Here is a 23,489-nt window from a genome sequence, read left to right on the forward strand (position 1 = left end):
ATCCACAGCTTTGGTCAGATTCTCAGATTAAGAACTATTGCCATATGGTAATTTCAGAAAGGGTCATAAAGTCGAAAATGACAAAGCTAACTTACAAAGTTGACATAAACAGCTATTCTGTAAGTGAGTTCTTATTCTCTGATACCTGTAAGGCCTCTTGTGTAAACAGAACTTTCAGTTGATACACAATAGAAACTAAACTAGGTCAGAAATCAACATGTCAATGTATTGGTTGTTTCCAGAGCACTGAAGCAGGCAATGTAATGTACCTAGCTGTAACACCGAAAGTTATTCTGAAACTAGTGTCAGACTTGGAGTAAAAGAGAGTAAGAATACAAAACACTGCAAATTGGTCCGTACACTTGCTATGCTGAGTGTTGGCCCAACTAAACAAGTATATAGGTCAACACTGACACTTTGAAAAGAATCCTGAAGATAAAGCAGTGTCACAGGCAAACAGCATTTAAAATAGTTTTATCATTCCAACAGTTCAAAAATTCTTGTTGGCCATCCTCCATATTAATAAGGCCACACTACTAACCCTTTACAAAGTTAAACTAAAATACAGACCTGAAACTAAAAATGAGGCCTATCTTTTTGGCTCTATGGTATTTTTCTTCCAGAGCCAGCAATGTGCCAACACCGATATTCTCAAATAAAAGGAATTCTGCTTGTGGATTAAAACACAGGTCTATTTCAGGGGTTAAAGTGGTGCCCTGTTAGAAAAATAACTTCTCAAGGACATGAAAGAAATCTTCCTCTTTGGCACAACAGGATTAAGGTCTAATCTAGCAGGTCTAAATCTTTGCTTGCTGATCCTGTTTTTCTATTCAACCTTTCTGTCTGCTCACTTCCTGATTCTGATAAGTACTCTTCCTTAGTGATTTCTGAAATCATTATTAAAAATAACATAACATTTCCTACTGGATTCTCTAGTTGGATTTCCTTTAAGCACCTCAAACCCAGTATGCCCCAAACTAAACTTATTGTCTCCACATCTACCTCCTTCCAGGCAAATCTGTTTTAGATTTTACCTGGTGGCCTAATTCATAAACTTGGGACTTAACCCTGAATTCTCCTCTGACAAAATTTTATGCACTCTCTCTTATGCTCTTAAAATTGTCTCCTTCTCATTGCCTCCTTGGTTCTGGCTTATTTGAAAGGTGGTGTTACAGACTTCAAAGAGATTGGGTGCCTGAAATCCAATAAATTTGGGACTGAATTCCAGTTCTGCCATTGCTAAGTGTGATCTTAATCTTAGGCAAATTACTTAACCTCATCTTCTTTTCTACAAGATTAAAATAAAAATCAAATTTATTTCATAAGGTTATGGAAACAAGTAAATGAGCTAATGCCTCTAGAACACTCAACACAGTGCCGGGACACATTATAAACACTCAGTGAATGGCAGCTACCACTATCCTGCAGAATTGTATCAATTAAATGAGACCATAATGAATGTAAAGCATTTGACACACAGTAAGGACTTCATATAACAATCCTTTTTAAAAAAACCAATTTCCTCTCTCATCTTCTAAGTGTATTATTTCAATAATCTCCTAACATCTAGTTCTTAATCACCTTATCCATTCTAAATGGCTCCTGCTTTCAGGATAAAATCCAAATCCCTTCTCATGACATACAAAGCTGTTTATGATCTTGTCTTTGTTTTTTAAGACTTACCTCTTGCCATTCTTTTAGCTCCAATCATATCCAACAGAAGTGTCATATTTTCTCAAGTCACTGCTTTTACAATGTTATTCCTTTTACCTAAGATTCCCATCTACTCTTTTCTCCAAACCAATTACAATTTTTTTTTTTTTTTTAATTTTTTTTTTTAACGTTTATTTATTTTTGAGACAGAGAGAGACAGAGCATGAACGGGGGAGGGTCAGAGAGAGGGAGACACAGAATCTGAAACAGGCTCCAGGCTCTGAGCTGTCAGCACAGAGCCCGACGCGGGGCTCAAACTCACGGACCGCGAGATCATGACCTGAGCCGAAGTCGGCCGCTTAACCGACTGAGCCACCCAGGCGCCCCTACAATTTTTTTTTAAAGTAAATTTCATGTCCAGTGTGGAGCCCAATGCAGGGCATTTACTCACAACCGAGATCAAGAGTTGAAGGCTTGACTGATTGAGTCACCCAGGCACCTCCAACTACACTTCTGTCTCATACTACTGCTTCTAATCCTTCAAGACTCAGCCCAGGAAGCCTTGTGCTACAAACATACCCCCAATTCTGAGTTCAAAACACAGTTGCTGTACCCCCATATATTCTTGCGATTTTTTATTCTAATGATATTAAAAGAACTATTTTATTTTACTTGAGATTTTTATACTTATGTTGGTAAGAGAAATTAGTCTGTAACATTGCTTTATTGTAATGCCTTTGTCAGGTTGGCAGTGAGATTATACTGGCCTCTATAATTATTTGGGAAGTATTCCGGGTTTTCCATTCTCTGGAATAATGTAAAACTTGGTATTATTTTTCCTTAAATACTTGGCAACTAACATTTATCGAGCAGCTACTGTGCCAGATTGAGCACATTCATATGTTACCTCATTTAATTCTCATGGCAACTTCAGGAAGTATATACTGCTATTATCCCTTTCCCACACAGCTGGTAGGTAGCAGAGACGGGACCTGAACACATATCTCCACATGCTCTTAACCACATGCTATACTGTCTTGTAATACTTACTATATGGTATTAAACTATGTAATTCATTTGCCTGCTTCCCCATTCATGAGTGAAATCTATCTAGTAAGATCTTTGTGAAGAGTGGGATGATGTGTTTCATTTGTTGCAACCCCTAAGTCTAGCCATCATGTCTACCAATTAATAGATACTCAATAAATTGCTCCTAAATGAATGAATGAAAACATATTATTTGATTCTTAAAACAACTTATTATCAATTTCTGTCTAGAAAGAAGATATATGTTTATTTTAGAATGCTGCTAAAGTGGTTTTGCCTTTTTTTAAAGCTGTTTTGTCTTTCAGTTAAATCATAACTTCCATGCAAAAAAGGCATGCGTGATTTCATTTCTTCAACAAGGAAGAAGCAAAAAATAATAATTTTTAATTGTTTGCAAATGATTGACAACAGATTTAATTTTCTGATACCATCTGTAAGACAGAGACCTTCATATTTTTTCTGGGGTCAAGAGTATAAATCAAAGAAGGAAAAGATTATCCAGTGAGAAAATGGCAATACAACAAAAGCCTTAAGCAGAAAAGCTTTCAAAGAAGGTCAGCATATAGCTAAAGAAGAATTCCCCACTGACTATGCCATGTGGTAGGCATGTCATAAGAAGATTTAGGTTAGACATAAAACATCCACAGCAGGGATGTCCTGGCTTCAGTTATTTGAACTGAACTAAATTTCTGTTCTTTTGCTTGAAGAGTTGATAAAATGCTTACATACTGGCATTACAGAAATAAAAGGATTTTTTATGTAGATCAGATCATAATTATGGTTAAATGACTAGGTGATAGTAAGACAAATTGAGCCTATATATAAGAATGAACTTCCTGAGAACCAATGTCCTTAGATTCTGAAACTATTATCCAGGAAGATTATATAATTATGGCCCTGATGAACATTAAAAATAGAAAACAACCCTTGAAATATTTAAATAGAATCCTGGCTTAAAGGTTACCCTAGACAACATCATGAGGATTTTTTCAAGCCTCTTCCACCCCAATCCTAAACATGTACAGAAAATTTTTTATCGCAGCAGTTTCTGTCAAGCGGTTTTTAAGACAACAATATTCTAATATATCTTGAGGGGAGAAAAAGCATGTGAGAATACAAACATACTAAAGAACCTATTAAACACCTCAGAGGAAAACCATTCTCACCCATGAATTGCCACATAAAAGTTTCAGAAGTCCTTGTACTCTCTATTACGAAATACACAGGATATTCAGCAGCAAGGGGCCCCTGCAGATATTGTTTAGGCTCTCAAAGTCAAAAATACTAATGATAAAAAATTTGAAAAATTAAGAAACATGGAACAGGAGAAAATTATTTTTTATTTTTAGCATCCAAACACATTTCTCAAACATCTTGGAATGTTTTATTTTAGTCATTTTTTTCATCATCATTGGTTGTGCAAAAAGCTTTGTTTCCATTGGGTCCATGGTTTGGGAAAAGTTCAGGGGTGTTTAAGAAGCTGCCCTGGGGCAGGAGGCAGAGATTTGGGCAGAAGTTCCAAGGACAATCAGGCAAGATCGCCATGAAAATGAAATATTTTCATGTCAAGACAAAATTGCAAGTTTTCCATAATCCACTGCTAAAACAAAGAGGAGAATGGCTTTAAAAAAAGGAAAGAATTAGTTCCAAAGACAGGGGCATGCAAGAGTGCCCCTCAAAGGCCACTGGGCTACTATTTCACTTGGGATTTTACATTTATATTGAGGAGAGAAATTAGTCTGTAATGTTGCTTTCTTGTAATGTCCTTGTCAGGCTAGTATTAACGTTATGCTGGCCTCTACAATTATTCGGGGAGAATTCCCTATTTTCCATTCTCTAGAATAGTTTATGTAAAACTTGGTGTTGTTCTTCCTTTAAATATTTGGCAAGAATCCCCCAGTGAAGACATCTGAGTCTGGACCTGAACATGAATTTTTCTCTTTGGTAAGATTTTTTTTTTAAGCTTATTTATTTATTTTTGAAACACATACAATGAGAGAGAGAGAGAGAGAGAGAGAGAGAGAGAACAAGCAGGGGAAGGGCAGAGAGAGAAGGAGAGAGAGAATCTGACGCAGGCTTCTCACTGCCAGCGTGGAGCCCGACCCAGGGCTCAAACCCATAAACCATGAGATCATGACCTGAGCCAAAATTAAGAGTCAATATTTAACTGACTCAGCCACCCAGGCACCTCTCTTTTTGGTAAGATTTTTAATAACTGATTTACTGTCTTTAAGTGGTATGGAGTGACTCAGATTTCTATTTCTTCTTGCACTGATATTTTTTATTTTTAAAGCAGTTTCTCTCTCATCAAAATGATCCAAATTTTTTAGCATTAAGTTGTTCATAATGTCCTTTTATATCATTTAATGTCTCTAGGCTCTGTAGTAATGGCTCATTTTTCATTCTAATATTGGTAGTGTTGTCTCTCTTTTCTTTTTTACTGATTAGTAAAAGTGGTATGTCCCTGGAAAAACTAAATTTTCAAAGAACTTTTGGCTTTGTTGATTTTCTCCATTGTATATTTGTTTTCCATTTCTGGATGATTTCTGCTCTTTATGACTTCCTTCCCCTTCTTTGATTTGCTATTTTTTCCTAGCTTCTTAAAGATGTAAAGTTAAAACATTGATTTTTACCCTCTTTACTTTTTCTGATAACTGCAATTAAGGCTCTAATATTCCTTCTAAGCACTGTTTTAGCTGCACCTGACAAGTTTTGATCTGTTACATTTTCATTATTCTCTTCACAGCACTTCCTGATAATTTCTATTGTAATTTTATTTTTCACTCAGAATTCCTTTAAAATGTACTGCTCATTGATTTCTAGTTTAACATCACTATAGTCAGAGAACATGTCTGGAAAATAAGCCAGGATATAATCAATCTCGGTAAATGTGCCATGGACACTTAAAAAGAGTATATTCTATCATTGTTCAGTGTTTTTATGAATACTTTTATTTTCCTTGAGGAAATATTTAGCAGCAAAGAGGATAGTTCGTAAGGTAGGTGTATGTTTAACTATATAATATACTAAACAGTTTCCAAACACTTTTCCACTTTCACTACCAGTACATCAGTTGTAACTTGTCTACATCCTTGCCAATATCTGACACTGTTGATATTGTCTACATTAATGGAAGGGGCCAAGATGGCAGAACAGCATGGAAGTTTTTTTTGCATCTCTCCTCCTTGAAATGCAGTCAGATCAACACTAAACCATCTTGCACACCTAGAAAACTGATTTGAGGATTAACACAATAATCTGCACAACCTGAACCACAGAATTCAGCAGGTACGCAGTGTGGAGAGGTAAACTGGGGACAGAGAAGCCATGGAAAGCAGGGAGCTGTTTTTGCTTGCAGAGAGAGGATGGAGACTGGGGGATATGGGATATGGGAAAAGCACCACCCCCCGAAAGCAGCTGGATAGAAAGTGGAAGACTGGAAACAGCTGCAAAGGACTGAACAAAAAAGGGAAAAAGGAGATAGGAGTTTAAATTCCATTTAGACTCTAAAAACAGGGGGAGTGCAGAGTCTGACACTCTGCAGCTTGACACCTGGCAGTGCTCTGGTGGGAAAGGCAAATCCCTAGGAGCAGAGAGCGAGGTCCAAGGGGTCCTCGGGCCACATGGGGAAAGGCAGTTCCCCTGCTGGGAGAATATTGGTAGAGGCGACGTGGCCTTCCCACAGGCAAAGGTCCCAGCAGATCTTGGAGAAGGGCCACCACATTCACTGGTGTTAGAACAAGGACATTAAGGGTGAAACCTGGTACCAGATGTGTGTTGTGATTTGCCAAAATCCCTGAAATGCTGCTGCTACACAATCGTAGGAACTTTTACTGGGGCTGGCTGGCACCCAGCCACAGTCTCTGAGCATCGGCAGCAGCATGGTCTCCCGAACATTCCTGGGGCCAGTCAAGCACCCGGCCATTGCTCAGTGAGACCCTCCCCCAGAGAGTTGGAGTGGGTAACAGTTGCAGTTGGGAAACACGGCCCCATCTGAGATAAAATTCTGGATGGAGGTGCCTCCTGGCAGCCTGACGGCTTGGTCACAGACAGTGTAGAAGCAGAGAATGGACTTAAGCTGGAGACAAAGGAGGGATGCTTGATTGCCGGTTGGGGAGTGCACAGAGTCCTGAAACTAGATACTGGGTAGCTGGGTGATGCCATTTTCACCCCTCCTGTGAATGCACATACATACCTACAACAATACACTCCAGTAAGCTAAGCAACACCATCTAGTAGAGAATGGAGCTATTACACTAAGCCCTGCCCAAATGGGCCAACTGCGCTCTTGACGAACACAAGTCTCTCTGCCTACTTAGTTTACAGACTATAAAATGCTTCATAGTGTGACTACTACAGGAAAACGGTTGTAATTTCAATTTGTTTTCATTCTGTTCGCTGGTACATCTATTCAATTTTTTTTCTTTTTCTCTTCTTATTCATGAATACAGAAAGGGAAACATTTATTTTTATTTTCTATTTTTATTAAAAATATTTTTCATTTTTTTCTACAATATTTTTTACTTTCTTGTATCTATCTTAAATTCTATTTTATTTTCATCATTTCATTTTATTCTACTTTATTGTATTCATTTTTTCAAATTTTCACATTTTCCTTTTTTTCCCTTTTTTTCCTTTTCTTATCTTTCCCTTTTTTCTCTAATCTATCAAGCTTCTTTCAACAACCAGACCAAAACACACCTAATATCTAGCATCCTTTATTTGATTTTTGTGTGTATTGTTTTTTAATTTTTTAATTTATATTTTTTTTACATTATTCCTTTTCTTACTTCAAAATGACGAAATGAAGGAATTCATCCCAAAAGAAAGGACAGGAAGAAATGACAGCCAGGGACTTAATCAACACAGATATAAGCAAGATGTCTGAACCAGAATTTAGAATCATGATAATAAGAATACTACCTGGGATTGAAAACAGATTGGAATCGCTTTCTGTGAAGATAAAAGTCAGGATGAAATAAAAAATTCTATAACTGAGCTGCAATCTCGATGGTTGCTACGGCGGCAAGGATAGATGAAGCAGAGCAGTCAATCAGCAATACAGAGGACAAACTTACGGTGAATAATGAAGCAGGGGAAGACTAAGGCAAAAGAGCACAATATAAGAATTAGAGAATTCAGTGACTCATTAAAAAGGAATGCCATCAGAATCATAGGGGCCCCAGAAGATGAAGAGAGAGAAAATGGGGTAGGTTTATGTGAGCAAATCATGGTGGAAAACTTTCCTAACCTAGGGAAAGACACAGACATTAAAATCCAGGAAGCACAGAAGACTCCCATTAGATTCAACAAAAACCAACCATCAACAAAGCATATCATAATCAAATTCACAAAATACTCAGCAAGGAAAGAATCAGGAAAGCAGCAGGGAAAAAAAAAAGGATTTAACCTATAAGGGAAGACAGATCAGGTTTGCAGCAGACCTATCCACAGAAACTTGGCAGGCCAGAAAGGACTGGCAATATATATTCAATGTGCTGAATCAGAAAAATATGCAGCCAAGAATTCCTTATCTAGAAGGCTGTCATTCAAAATAGAAGGAGAGATTAAAAGTTTCCCCAGTAAACAAAAACTAAAGGAGTTTGTGACCACTAAACCAGTCTTATAAGAACTTTCAAGGGGCACTCTCTGAGGGGAGAAAAGATGAAAAAACAAAAACAAACACGAAAACAAACAAAAAAAGACCAAAAGCAACAAAGACTAGAAAGGACCAGAGAACAGAAACTCCAACTCTACAGGCAATATAATGGCAATAAATTCATATCTTTCAGTACTCACTCTAAATGTCAGTGGACTAAACACTCCAATCAAAAGACACAAGGTAACAGAATGTATAAGAAAACAAGACCAATCTATATGCTGTTTACAAGAGATCCATTTTAGACCGAAAGACACCTTCAGACTGAAAGTAAGGGGATGGAGAACCATCTATCATGCTAACGGTCAACAAAAGAAAGCCAGAGTAGCCATACTTACATCAGGCAATCTAGACTTTAAAATAAGGACTGTATCAAGAGATGGAGAAGGGCATTATATCATAATTAAGGGGTCTATCCACCAAGAAGACCTAACAATTGTAAACATTTATGCACCAAATGTGAGAGCACCCAAATATATAAGTCAATTAATCACAAACATAAAGAAACTCATTGATAGTAAGACCATAATAGTAGGGAATTTCAACACCCCACTCACAGCAATGGACAGATCATCTAATCAAAAAATCAACAAGGAAAGAATGGCTTTTAATGACACACTGGACCAGATGGATTTAACAGATATATTCAGAACATTTCATCCTAAATCAGCGGAATATACCTTCTTCTCCAGTGCACATGGAACGTTCTCCAGAATAGACCACATACTGGGTCTCAACAGCCCTCAACAAGTACAGAAAGACTGAGATCATACCATGCATATTTCAGACCACAACACTATAAAACTTGAAATCAACCACAAGAAAAAATGTGGAAAGATAACAAATACTTGGAGACTAAAGAACATCCTACTAAAGAATAAATGGGCGAACCAAGAAGTTAAAGAGGAAATTAAAAAGTACATGGAAGCCAATGAAAATGATAACACCACAGCCCAAAACCTCTGGCATGCAGCAAAGGCAGTCATAAGAAGGAAGCATACAGCAATCCAGGCCTTCCTAAAGAAGGAAGAAAGGTCTCAGATACACAACCTACCCTTATACCTTAAAGAGCTGGAAAAAGAACAGCAAGTAAAACCCCAAACAAGCATAAGACAGGAAATAATAATTAGAGCAGAAATCTATGCTATCAAAACCAAAAAAACAGAACAGATTAATGAAACCAGGAGCTGGTTCTTTGAAAGAATTAACAAAATTGACGAACTACTAGCCAGTTTGATCAAAAAGAAAAAGGAAAGGACCCAAATAAATAAAATCACGAATGATAGAGGAGAGATCACAACCAACACTGAAGAAATACAGACAATAATAAGAGAATATTACGAGCAATTATACGCCAATAAAATGGGCAATCTGGAAGAAATGGACAAATTCCTAGAAACATATAAACTACCAAAACTGAAACAGGAAGAAATAGAAAATTAGAACAGACCCATAACCAGCAACATATTGAATTAGTAATCAAAAATCTCCCAAAAAACAAGAGTCCAAGGCCAGATGGCTTTCCAGTGGAATTCTACCAAACATTTAAAGAAGAGTTAACACCAATTCTTTTGAAGCTGTCCCAAAAAATAGAAATGGAAGGAAAACTTCAAACCTCATTCTTTAAAGCCAGCATTACCTTGATTCCAAAAGCAAAGACTCCACTAAAAAGGAGAACTACAGACCAATTTCCCTGATGAACATGGATGCAAAAATCCTCAACAAGATACTAGCCAACTGGATTCCACAATACATTAAAAGAATTACTCACCACAACCAAATGGAATTATAGCTGGGATGCAGAGCTGGCTCAATATCCACAAAACAATCAATGTGATATATCACATCAATCAAAGAAAGGACAAGAACCACATGATCCTCTCAATAGATGCAGGGAAAGCATTTGACAAAACATCCTTTCTTGATAAAAACCCTCAAGAAAGTAGGGATAGAAGGATCAAACCTCAAAATCATAAAAGCCATATGTGAAAGACCCACCAATACTATCATTCTCAGTGGGGAAAAACTGAGAGCTTTCCCCCTAAAGTCAGTATCACAACAGGGATATCCACTCTTGCCACTGTTATTCAACGCAGTATTGTAAGTCTTAGCCTCAGCAACCAGACAACACAAAGGAATAAAACTATACATTGAAAACTATAGAAAGCTTATGAAAGAAATTGAAGACACACAACAAAAAAGGAAAAATATTCCATGTTCCTGGATTAGAAGAACATTGTTAAAATGCCAATACTACCCAAAGCAATCTACATATTCAATGCAATCCCTATAAAAATAACACCAGCATTCTTCACAGAACTAGAACAAACAATCCTAAAACTTGTATGGAACCAGAAAAGACCCCGAATACCCAAAGCAATCTTGAAAAAGAAAACCGAAGCTGGAGGCATCACAATCCCAGACTTCAAGATGTATTACCAAGCTGTAATCATTAAGACAGTATGGTACTAGCACAAAAACAGACACTCAGATCAATGGAACAGAATAGAGAACCCAGAAATGGACCCACAAACATATGGCCAACTAATCTTTGACAAAGCAGGAAAGAATATCCAATGAAATAAAGACAGTCTCTTCAGCAAATGGTACTGAGAAAACTGAACACCAACATGCAGAAAAATGAACCTGGACCATTTTCTTACACCATACATAAAAATAAACTCAAAATGGATGAAGGACCTAAACGTAAGACAGGAAGCCATAAAAATCTTAAAGGAGAAAGCAGGCAAAAACCTCTTTGACCTCGGGCTCAGCAACTTCTTATTTAACATGTCTCCAGAGGCAGGGGAAACGAAAAAAAATAAACGAAAGCAAAAACGAAAAAAAAAAAGTCCTGAACTACCAGGACCTCATCAAGATAAAAAGCTTCTGCACAGCAAAGGAAACAATCAGCAAAACTAAAAGGCAACCGACAGAATGGGAGAAGACATTTGCAAATGACATATCAGATAAAGGGTTAGTATTCAAAATCTGTAAAGAATTTATGAAACTCAACACCCAAAAAAACAATCCAGAGAAGAAATGGGCAAAAGACATGAATAGACACTTCTCCAAAGAAGACATCCAGATGGATAACAGACACATGAAAAAATGCTCAACATCATTCATCATCAGGTTAATACAAATCAAAACCACAATGAGATACCACCTCACACCTGTCAGAATGGCTAACATTAACAACTCAGGCAACATATGTTGGCGAGGATGTGGAGAAAGAGGATCTCTTTCTCTGGGAGGATCTCTTTCTCTGGTAAGATCTCTTTCTCTGCTGGTGGGAATGCAAACTGGTGCAGACACTCTGGAAAACAGTATGGAGGTTCCTCAAAAAATTAAAAATAGAACTACCCTACAACCCAGCAATTGCACTACTAGGTTATTTATCCAAGGGGTACACATGTGCTGTTTTCAAGGGGCACGTGCACCCCAATGTTTACAGCAGCACTATCGACAAAAGCCAAAGTATGGAAAGAGCCCAAATGTCTACTGACAGATGAATGGATAAAGAAGATGTGGTATATATATACAATGGAGTATTACTCGGCAATCAAAAAGAATGAGATCTTGCCATTTGCAACTACGTGGATGGAACTAGAGGGTATTATGATAAGCAAAATTAGTCAGTCAGAGAAAGACAAATATATGAATTCACTCATATGAGACATTTAAGATACAAAACAGATGAACGTAAGGGAAGGGAAGCAAAAATAATATAAAAACAGGGAGGGGGACAAAACATAAGAGACTCTTAAATATAGAGAATAGAAGCTTGCTGGAGGGGTTGTAGGAGGGGGGATGGGCTAAATGGGTAAGGGGCATTAAGGAATCTACTCCTGAAATCACTGTTGCACTATATGCTAACTACCTTGGATATAAATTTAAAAATTAATTAATTAATTAATTAATTTTAAAAATACAACCACAAAAAATAATTGGATTTTATATGTATTAGCAACTATTAATAAATACATTTCTTGGTTTAAACTTAAGAAAAATACTGTCTACATCCTTACCAATATCTGATATCCCCTTCCCCCTCCTCCTTCTTCAAGCTATTCCAGTAAGTATGAAGTGGTATGTCATTGTGTATCTACTGAGTTACCATTTTAAGATTCTATTTGTCAATTCCAGACTTTCTATTTTATTCTATTTTATAGATTCCAATCTCTGGTGAAATTCTCCATATCTTCATCTATTTTTTTCATCTTTTCCTTTATTTACTTGAGTATAGTAATCAACTGTTTTAAAGTCCTTGTCTGCTAATACCAATATCTGTTTCATCTGTGAGTCTGCTTCTGTTGTCTCTTTTTCCTCTTGGCTTTTGGTCATCTGGTCCTATCTCTTGATATGCCTAAAAATTTCTGATTGAACACTGACTGTTGTTTTGAAACAAATTTAGAAGGACGCCTGGGTGGTTCAGTCTTAGGTTAAGCGTCTGACTTCATCTCACAATTTGTGAGTTTGAGCCCCACATCAGGCTCTGTGCTGACAGCTCAGAGCCCAGAGCCTGCTTTGCATTTTGTGTCTCCCTGTCTCTCTGCCCCTCTTCTGCTCATGGTGTGTGTGTGTGTGTGTGTGTGTGTGTGAGTGTGTGTGTGTGTGTGTGTGTGTGTGTGTGTGTGTGAAAAATAAATAGACATTAAAAACAAATTTTAAACAAATTTAGAAACACCAAATGATATTATCTATGATCAAAAAAAGTTCACTCTTTGCTAGGCAAAGAAGGCAGGGTACAACACCTTAATCCAATCAGACACTCTGCAGAATCAAGGCAGATTTACAGTTTAATTAAGGTTTATCCTACAGTTGGTTAGACCATCTTGTTAGTATATAACTCTCCATATTCCTGTAGAAGTCTTCAGTCTCTTTTTGACTGAAAGTCTGGTATATTCACTGGGTCCTAACTCCCCTACCTCGTGCTGGTGGGTCTATAATCTGTGAGATTATAGAAAATTTCTGTTTTCCAGAAGTTTTCAACTTAGACCTTCAGCCTTCTTTATTGCACAAATTTAGACATTGTCTTAAGGAGAAAACTGATAGAGTGTTTGAAGGCTCCTCAAAGTCTGCAATTTTGTTAGTTCAGCACCTGAAAACCAACAAAAGTTCCCCTTGAATCTCTGTCTCCCAGAAATAGCTCTGTTTTTGGTCTCAATTCATGTTGAAACACATACTAAAAATTCCTAAAGAAATCTTTAGTTCTCATTGCTGCCAGAACTCTAGTTCTTTTTTTTTTCCCAAATGTGTATAGGTCAGCCCTCCCTTAATAGTCCAGAGGCTTCTCAATGTCCCAAATTGAACTTGCTAGCTTTTTTTTCAAATCTAGTTCTTCTTTGGGAATTCCCTACCTATGTTAATGGTACTACCCTTCCATTCAGTTATCCAAGAATAAAGTTAGAAACTACCCTTGATTCCTCTCAACACCAAACTCAATTAGTCATCAAGTCATATGGATTCTATTTTTTTAATTTTATTAAATATATGACTCCCTGTTCCCAATGTCCCCATCATCTCCTACCTGAACTACTAAAATAACTTATTAACTAGACTCTTTGCCTTAGTTTTCTGTCTTCTCCAGACCATTCTGTACTCTGCTGCCAGAGTAATCCTAAAATTATAAATCTGATCCTAAGACTTATGCCTTAAAATTTTTCAGCAGCCTTCTGAAAGCCCCTCTGCCACTTCACTGCCACCAATTTAGCCACCCCAAGTTTCCACACTGTCTCCCACACATACCTTATACTTTTACATGAAGTTTCATGATGATCTATCAAATTCCAATTCATGCTTCAAGACCCAGCTTGGGTATTAACTCATCTATATACAAACCTCCCTAGCCTGTCCCTGCCTTCTCATGTAGCATTATAATTATTATTTTCATCTCCTTTTCTTTATTTGTCTGGCCTTCCTTGGTATTCATCCTATTTACCTTCATCATCATCATCATCATCATCATTATCATCATCATCATCATCACTACCACCACCATAATAGTAATATATATTATTTACTATGATTTTATTAAATGCCAAATACAATGTTAAGTATTTTACATATATTTCTCCATTTAATTCTATCAACAACCTAGGAGACAGGTATTATAATCCTCATTTTATAATTAAAAACACTGAGTCTTGGAGGTTAAGAAATATGCTGAAGGTTACACAACTAATAAGTTGCACATTCAAACCCAAGACTATTTGATTCAAAACCTGTGCTATGAACCACTACCCTGCCACATACACATTTAATATTCTTGGCATATAATCAGCACCTGGCATGTGCCAGGCTCTCAATAAATGTTTGTTTGTTGAAAAATTCCAAAAAAATTACATATGAAAGCCCTTCTAAATTATAAAACTCTGTATGAATACTATTATTTGCTACCACTCTCAGTTTATGTTGATTTTTCTACTTTGCCATCCTTATCTGCTTCCCCAATAAACACACATTTATCCACCTAGGCCCAAGTGAAATGTAATAATTTCTCTAACTTTCCAGATGGAATCAGTAATCCCTCTTCTGTGTTCTCAGGGACTCTGTGCCTACTCCTTCTATTGTAATAATTATACTACTTATTTGTATACAATTATTCCCCCATTCACCTTAGATTATGAATTTCTCAAGCAAAGGAACCACTTTTTATTTATCTTTGTATTGCCTATGCCTAGGACAGTCCCATGATATGAAAGTGCCAGATTAATGTTTGCTGAATAAATGCAGAATCACTCTCAGACCAGCTGGATAAGAAGTGAAGTCCTTGCTTTGGAAATCACATTTTTCCCCCTCAGCTTTATTGAGAGATAATTGATAAACACATTGTGTAAATTTAAGGTGTACAATATGTATTAATGATTTCATATACATATATAGTGTGAACTGATTACCACAATATTAGTTAACACTTTCATCACTTCACAGTTACTGTGTGTTTGTGTGAGCATGATGAAAAAATTTAATATCTACTCTCTTAGCAAATTTCCAGTATGCAGTACAGTGCTGTAATGATAGTCACCACACTGTACACTATTAGGTCACCGGAACTCCTTTATCCTATAACTGAAAGTCTACAGCCTTTCACCAACATCCCATTGCCCCCATCCCCCAGGTCCTGGCAAACACCAATCTATCTCTGTTTCTATGAGTTCATTTTTTTAGATTTCACATATAAGTGATATCATAAAGTATTTCTTTCTCTGATTTATTTCATTTAGCATGATGCCTTCAAGGTTCATTTATGTTGTCACAAACGGCAGTATTTCCCTTTTTCATTGCTGAATAATATTCCATTACACATGTGCCATTTTCTTTATTCATTCATCTGCTGACAGACACTTAGGTTGCTTCCATGTTCTAGCTATTGTGAATAATGCTGAAATGGATATGGGGGTACAGACACCTCTTCCTTCAGATATAGACCCAGAAGTGGGATTGCCAGACCATATGTAGTTCTATTTTTTAATATTTTGAGGAACTTCCATTTTGTTTTCCATTGTGACTGCCCCAATTTATATTCCCACCAACAGTGTACAAGGGTTCCCTTTTCCCCACATCCTCGCCAGCACTTATCTCTTGTGTTTTTGATATAATAGCCATTCAAACAGGTGTGAGGTGATATCTCATTATGGTTTTGATTTGCATTTCCCTGATGATTAGTGATGTTGAGCACCTTTTCATATATTTATTGGTCATTTGTACGTCTTCTTGGAAAAAATGTCTATTCAGGTCCTTTGACCATTTTTTAATTGGGTTGAGTTTTTTCCTATTTAACTGTAGAACTTCCCTATATATTTTAGATATGTACATCTGACCAGATATATACTTTTCAAATATTCTCTCCTATTCCACAGGTTGCCTTTTCATTTTGTTGATTGTCTCCTTTGCTGTGCTGAAGTCGTTTAGTTTGATACAGTCCAACTTGATTCTTTTTGCTTTGTTGCTTATACTTACAACGTCATATTCAAAAATCATTGCCAAGGGGCAACTGGGTGGCTCAGTCAGTTGAGTGTTCAACTTCAGCTCAGGTCAATATCTCATGGTTTGTTGAGTTCAAGTCCCACACTGGGTTGCTGCTGTCAGCCTGTCAGTGCACAGCCCGCTTCAGATCCTCTGTCACCCTCTCTCTTCCCCTCCCCTGCTTGCACTCTCCCAAAAATAAAATAAGTATTTTAAAAAAGAAATCATTGCCAAGACCAATGTCAGAGCGCCTACCCCTATGTTTTCTTCTATGAGTTTTATAGTTTCAGGTTTTATGTTCAAGCCTTTAATCCATTTTGAGTTGATTTGTGAAGGTGTAAGTTGATTTGTGAAGGTGAAAACTGGAGCCACTTTTCATTCTTTTGCATGTGGATATCCAGTTTTCCCAACACCATTTATTGAAAAGACTATCCATTCCCCATTGTATATTCGTGACTGCTCTGCTGTAAATTATTTCTGGGCTCTTTATTCTGTCCCTGTATCTCTGTATTTGTTTTATGTCACTACCATCTGTTTTGATTACTATAGTTTTGTAATATAGCTTGAGATCAGGAAGTGTAATGCCTCCAGCTTTGTTCTCCTTTCTCAAGATTTCTTTCACTATTTGGGGTCTTTCGTGGTTCCATACAGAGTTTAGAATTTAGGACTGTCTTTCCCATTTCTGTCTTTAGAACTTTGATAAGAACTGCTTTAACTTTGTATACTGCTTTAGATAGTATGAACATTTTAAACAATATTAATTCTTCTAATTTATGAGCTTGGAATATCTTTCTATTTATTTGCATCTTCTTCAATTTCTTTCATCAGTGTTTTAGTTTTCGTGTATAGATCTTTCACTTCCTTGGTCAAATTTTTTCCTAAGTATTTTTTATTCTTTTTGATGTTTTTGCAAATAGGACTTTTTTCTTAATTTCTGTGATAGTTCATTGTTAATATACAGAAACTCAACTGATTTTTGTAAACTGATTTTGTATCTTGCAAAATACGGTATTACGGAGTTCATTTACTAGTTCTAACAAGTTTTAGGTGTTGTCTTTAGGGTTTTCCATACATAATATGTCATCTGCAAATAGAGTTTGATTATTCCTTTCCAATTTGGATGACTTTTATTTCTTCTTCTTATCTAACTGCTCTGGCTAGGACTTCTGGTACTAAACTGAATATAAGTGGGGAGAGTGGGCATCCTTGTCTTGTTCATGATCTTAAAGGATTTCAGCTTTTTTATTGAGTATGACGTTTAGCTGTAGGCTTATCATATAGGATACATTCCCTCTATACCAATTTATTGAGAGTTTCTTTTATCATGAATGGATGTTGAATTTTGTCAAATGCTTTTCTTGCATCTATTGAGATGATCACATGATTTTTATCGTTCATTCTGTTAATGCAGTGTATCATACTGATTGATCTGTGGTTTCTGAACCATTCTTGCATCGTTGGAGTAGATCCCACTTGTTCCTGATATATGACCCTTTTAATGTACTGTTGAATTCAGTTTGTTAATATTTTGTTGAAACTTTTCACATCAATATTCATCAGGATGACCTGTACTTTTCTTTTCGTGTAGCAACTTTGTCTGGTTTTGCTCTCAGGGTAATGCTGGCTTCATGATGAATCAAAATGTGTTTCCTTCTCTTCAGTTTTTTTGGAAGAGTTTAAGAAGACCTAGCATTAATTCTTCCTTAAATGTTTAGTAGATTCACCAATGAAGCCATCTGGTCCCGAACTTTTGTTTTGGGGAAGTTCTTGATTGCTGATTCAATCTTCTTATTTGCAGTTGGTCTGTTCAGATTTTCTATTTATTTATGTTTCAGCCTTGATAGGTTGCATGTTTCTAGAAATTTATCCATTTTTTTCTACGTTGTCCAATTTGTTGGCATATAAGTGTTCACAGTAGTCTCTTATGATCTTTTGTGTTTCTGTGGTATCAGCTGTAATGTCTCCTCTTTTGTTTATAATTTTACTGATTTGAGTCCTCATTTTTTTCTTGGTTAATCTAGCTAAGCATTTTCTTTCTTTTTTTTTAACGTTTATTCATTTTTGAGAGAGAAAGGGGGAGAGAGAGAGAGAGAGAGAGAGAGAGAAGGAGGGAGCGAGCGGGGGAGGGGCAGAGAGAGACAGAAAGAGACAGAGAGAGACAGAATCTGAAACAGGCTCCAGGCTCTGAGATATCAGCACAGAGCCTGATGCAGGGCTTGAACTCACGAACTGTGAGATCATGACCTGAGCTGAAGTCAGACACCAAACTGACTGAGCCACCCAGGTGCCTCTAACTAAGTATTTTCAATTTTGTTTGTCTTTTCAAAAAACCAACTCTTAGTAACATTGATCTTTTGTATTTTTTCCTATTCTGCTCTAATCTTTATTATTTCCTTCCTTCTACTATCTTTGGGCTTACTTTGCTTATCTTTATCTAGTTTCTTGAGGTGTAAGATTAGGTTGTCGTTTTGAGATCATTTCTCTTTGAAGGCATTTTTAGCTATAAACTTTCCTTTTAGAATTGCTTTTGCTGCATACCATAAGATTTAGTATGTTGTATTTCCATTTTTGTTTGTCTAAACATTTTATTTCCCTTTTGATTTCTTCTTTGATCCATCGGTTATTCAGGATTGTGTTAATTTTCATATATTTGTGAATCTTCCAATTTTCCTCATTACTGATTTCTACCTTCATACCAATGTGTTTGGAAAAGATACCTGATATAATTTCAATCTTCTTGAATTTGTTAAGACTTGTGTTATGGCCTACGTGGCATATGATCTATCCTGAAGAATGGTCTGTGTGTTCTTGAGAACACACAGTCTGTTGCTGTTAGATAGAATGTTCTGCATATGTCTGTTAAGTCCATTTGGACTATAGTGTTGTTCAAAACCAGTTTCCTTATTAATTTTCTGCCTGAATGATCTATCCATTGTTTAAAGGAGGGTACTAAAGTCTCCCACTATTATTGTATTGGTGTTTATTTCTCCTTTCAATTCTGTTATTATTTGCTTTCTGTTTAGGTACTCTGATGTTGGGTGCGTAAATATTTTTAATTGTTATATCATATTGATGAATTTACATAAGAACCTTCTTTGTCTATTATGACCCTTTTCAACTTAAAATCTATTTTGTCTTCTATAAGGATAGACACCCCCACTCTATTTTGGTGACCACTGACTGCATGGAATATCTTTTTCCATCCCTTCACTTTCAGCCTATATGTGTCCTTAAAGCTAAAGTGAGTCTCTCATAGGCATCATTTCTCTTTTAAGACAGTGTGGTATTGGCAAAAGAATTGACAAATAGGTCAGTGGAACAGAAAAGAGAGCCCAGAAATAGACCGGTATAAAGTTAACTGATCTCTGACAAAGGAGCAAAAGCAATACAGGGAAGCAGAGATAGTCTTTTCAACAAATGGTATAGGAACAACTGAATGTCCATGTGCAGAAAAATGAACCCAGACACAGATCTTACATCCCTTATAAAAATTAACTCAAAATGGATTATCAAGCTAAATGTAAAACACACAATGACAAAATTCTTAGGAGATAACACAAAAGAAAATCTAGGTGACTTTGAGTATGGCAAATAATTTTATATATATATATACTTTTCTGTTTTTTGAGAGAGAGAGAGAAAGTGCACGCGAGAGAGCACTGTCAGTACATAGCCCAACACAGGGCTCGATCTGATGAACCATGAGATCATGACCTGACCTGAAATCAAGAGTCAAATGCTTATCCGACTGAGCCACCCAGGTACCCCAATTTTTTAGATACAATACCTAAGGCATGATAGATGAAAAAAAATAATTATAAGCTGGAGTTCATTAAAATTAAAATCTTCTGCTCTCCAAAAGACAGTATCAAAAGAATGAGACTTAAAGCCACAGATGAGGAGAAAATATTTGTAAAAGACACATTTGATAAAGGATTATTATCCAAAACAAAGAACCCTTAAAACTCCAGAATAAGAAAACAAATAGTCCAATTAAAAAGTGAGCCAAAAACCTAAACAGATACCTCACCAAAGAAAATGTACAGATGGCTAATAAGCATATGAAAAGGTGCTCCACATCATAGGTCATCAGCAAACTGCACATTAAAACAACAAGGTACTGCTACACAACTGTTAGAATGGCTGACAACCAAAACACTAACAAACCAAATGCTGGAGAGGATGTGGAACAACAGAAACTTTCATTCATTGTTGACAGAAATGCAAAATGGTACAGCCACTTTGGAATAAAGTTTGGCAGTTTCTTTCAAAACTAAACATACTCTTACCATATGATCCAGCAAGCATACTTCTTGGTATTTACCCAAAAGAGGTGAAAACTTACACCTAAATGAATCCTGCACATGAACATGTAGAGCAGCTTTATTTATAACTTCCGTATCTTTGAAGAAACCAAGAAGTCCTTCAGAAGCTGAATGGATAAACTCTGGTACATCCAGACAATAGAATATTACTCAGTGCTACAAAGAAATGAGCTGTCAAGCTATGAAAGGTATTAGAGGAAGCTTAAATGAATATTACTAAGTGAAAGGTAGCTAATTTGAGAAGGCTACATATTGTATCCCACCTATATAACATTCTGGGAAAAACAATGGAGACAGTAAAAATATCATTGGTTACCATGGGCTGGGGAAGAGAAAGATGAAGAGGTGAAGCACAAAGCATTTTAGGGCAGTAAGACTATTCTGTATGACATCTGTATGACATCATATGTCATTTATTTGGATACAAGTCATTACACATTTGTCAAAATATATAAGAATGTATACAACACTAAGAGTGCATCCTAGTGTAAAATATGGATTATGATGTGTCAGTGGAAGTTTATCAGTTGTAACAACTGTACTACCATGCTATAGGATGTTGAGAGTGGAGAAGGCAGTCCATGTGTACAGGCAAAGGAGGTAAATAAAACTCTCTGTACTTTCTGCTTAATTTTGCTGTAAACTTAAGATTGTTCCAAAAAAAAAAAAATTCCACCAAAAAAAAAAAAAAAACCATAGCTCTTAACCAACTTTTCATACTTCTTTCCAGATCAAAAACACTTGTTTCTACTATGCCTAATGATCTCTAAAACCCAGTTTTCAAAATCATCTTAACTGGCAATTGAAGGCTCATAATAAGGATCAAAGAACTTACTTTTCAGCTTTCTTTTGATGTTCTTTTTGCCTTTGTTGTTCTTTTACTTGTTCTCTTTCAATATCCATGAAAAGTCGTCTGTATCGCAGGTATTGCTTTTGACGCTAAAGGAAAGAAGTTAAAATTTCTTAAGATTCTGCTCTCAGAGGACTTCCCAAGGAAGGAAAATTTCCTTGTGCCATAGACAAGAAAACTACATATTACAAAAGTTACATGGAATTAAGTCCTTAATTTCTTTTTTTTTTTTTTAAGTTTATTTGTTTATTTTGAGAAGGAGAGAGGGAGAGCACATGTACATGTGCACATGCATGAAGGAGGGGTGGAGAGACAGGGAGAGAGAGAATGCCAAGCAGGCTGTGCTCAGGACAGAGCCTGACACAGAGCTCGATCCCACAACCACAAAATCATGACCTGAGCCAATATCAAGAGTCAGACACTTAACCGATTGAGCCACGCATGCGCCCAGTCCTTAATTTCTATTTATGGTGACCTAGGATAATATCACATACAGCAAGAGCTTTATATTCTCAAGCACATGGCTATTAGATATTACAGACAAATCAGAGAAAGAAGTATTGATTTTTGCCCTTAGTATAGTCCTTGGTCAACAGCACTTGAGGAAATGATTGTATAGGACATGATAAGATTTGGTACTATATTTACTCTGTGTTCCCAAGTTATTAAGTACCATAGAAAGCCAAAGAAAGAATGTGAGAGGTATTTTATGAAAGAAAAATAGTCACTTTAACTTTTCAAAATTAAAACCATATCACAAAAGTATACTCGAAACCAAGCCTAATACAGTGGAAAGAGGGAAGAAGGACTGGGAATATCTGAGCATCATACTTTTAAAGGGAACAAGTATAATAAAAGCAGTGCTACTGCCCTGTGTGTGACCTGTTCATACTTCTGGGTTTATACATTCTCTTTTAAGGACAGAAGCTACTCAAAGGGCACTAGTGCACACACAGACGTGGTTTTGCCCTTTGAGCAGCTGATGTCCTTTCGGTAAAAATTATGAGAGTCTAATAGCCAGTTCTTAATATTGAGGATACGTCACAATTATCAGTGGTGTTCTTTAAAAACACAGATGCCCCAAACCTACCTTTTCAGATACTGATCAGTATATCTGGTTTGGGTCAAGACATTTGTATTTTAAAAAAAGCTCCACATCTGATTCTAGCACATGGACAGTGTTAAAAACTGCTGGTTTAAACTAACATTAGACTGAGAAGGGAAAAAAGGAAGTCATAAGTTAAAACTCTTCCTTTAGGTCATTGTAACAAATATAGACTAATGGGAAAAATTCACTAGGATCAGATCTCTGATTTTACATCAAGGTTATCTTAAATCCTAGGGGCTTAGAAGAAAAGTTCAACACATTATAAAGAGTCAAGTAACTTCTTTGCCTTTATCCATGGAACTTGTAGTATTAGCTCTAAATGTGTAAGTACACAATAAATTGTTCCCAATTTCACACTATTATAGTAGAAAAGCTGGTGTCCAAAAGCAATTATCATTACATACCTCTTTCTTGTCTTCTTCTTGATCTACTCCAGACTGAAGTGCTGGTGGAATTTGGAATTCGGTGTTCAATCTTGACTGATATTCACCATACACCTGCTAGAAGTCCAGTCACACAAAGTGAAAAAACTGCCCAAAGCTAGCCCTGCACGTGCTTTTGCTATTTTCATCTATTGATTCTTTTCTCCTGCAACCCTGTGCTCTATTGGATAAAAACAAACAAAAACTCAATAAAATAAAATAAATTAAAAAAGAATGAAAGAAGCAGAGTCAGAAGGAAATAAACCAAACAAAAAACAATAAACCAAAGAAAATGATTCAGGTCAAAAACATGGATGAATTAGTAACAAATCAAAATGTTCAGAATGAAAGTTCTTCTAACATGATCGCTCGAAATCACTCTATTATGCATGTGCTTGGGATTGAATCCAGGATATAAAGCCAGATCCCTTATTATCTTAAATCTGTAATCAAT

General features: G+C 36.4%; 1 protein-coding gene across 9 annotated transcripts in view; it reads right to left on the reverse strand.

Moving 5' to 3' along the window:
* Positions 1 to 23,489, reverse strand: part of CCDC15 (coiled-coil domain containing 15) — a 96,473-nt gene that overhangs the window by 43,980 nt on the left and 29,004 nt on the right. For 6 of the 9 annotated variants that reach the window (XM_078432917.2, XM_078432915.2, XM_078432914.2 and 3 more), the window contains 2 exons: positions 23,018 to 23,113; positions 21,491 to 21,594 (listed from right to left, as the gene is read on the reverse strand). In XM_078432917.2, the coding sequence (XP_078289043.2) occupies positions 21,491 to 21,594; positions 23,018 to 23,113 (200 nt within the window). Of the gene's footprint in view, positions 1 to 13,146; positions 13,464 to 21,490; positions 21,595 to 23,017; positions 23,114 to 23,489 lie in introns of those variants that run through there. The other 3 variants (XM_078432916.2, XM_060605125.3, XM_078432919.2) reach the window with 2 other exon arrangements.

The sequence above is a fragment of the Panthera onca genome, chromosome D1 (assembly GCF_046562875.1).
Source record: "Panthera onca isolate mPanOnc1 chromosome D1, mPanOnc1 haplotype 2, whole genome shotgun sequence".
Lineage (NCBI taxonomy): Eukaryota > Metazoa > Chordata > Mammalia > Carnivora > Felidae > Panthera > Panthera onca.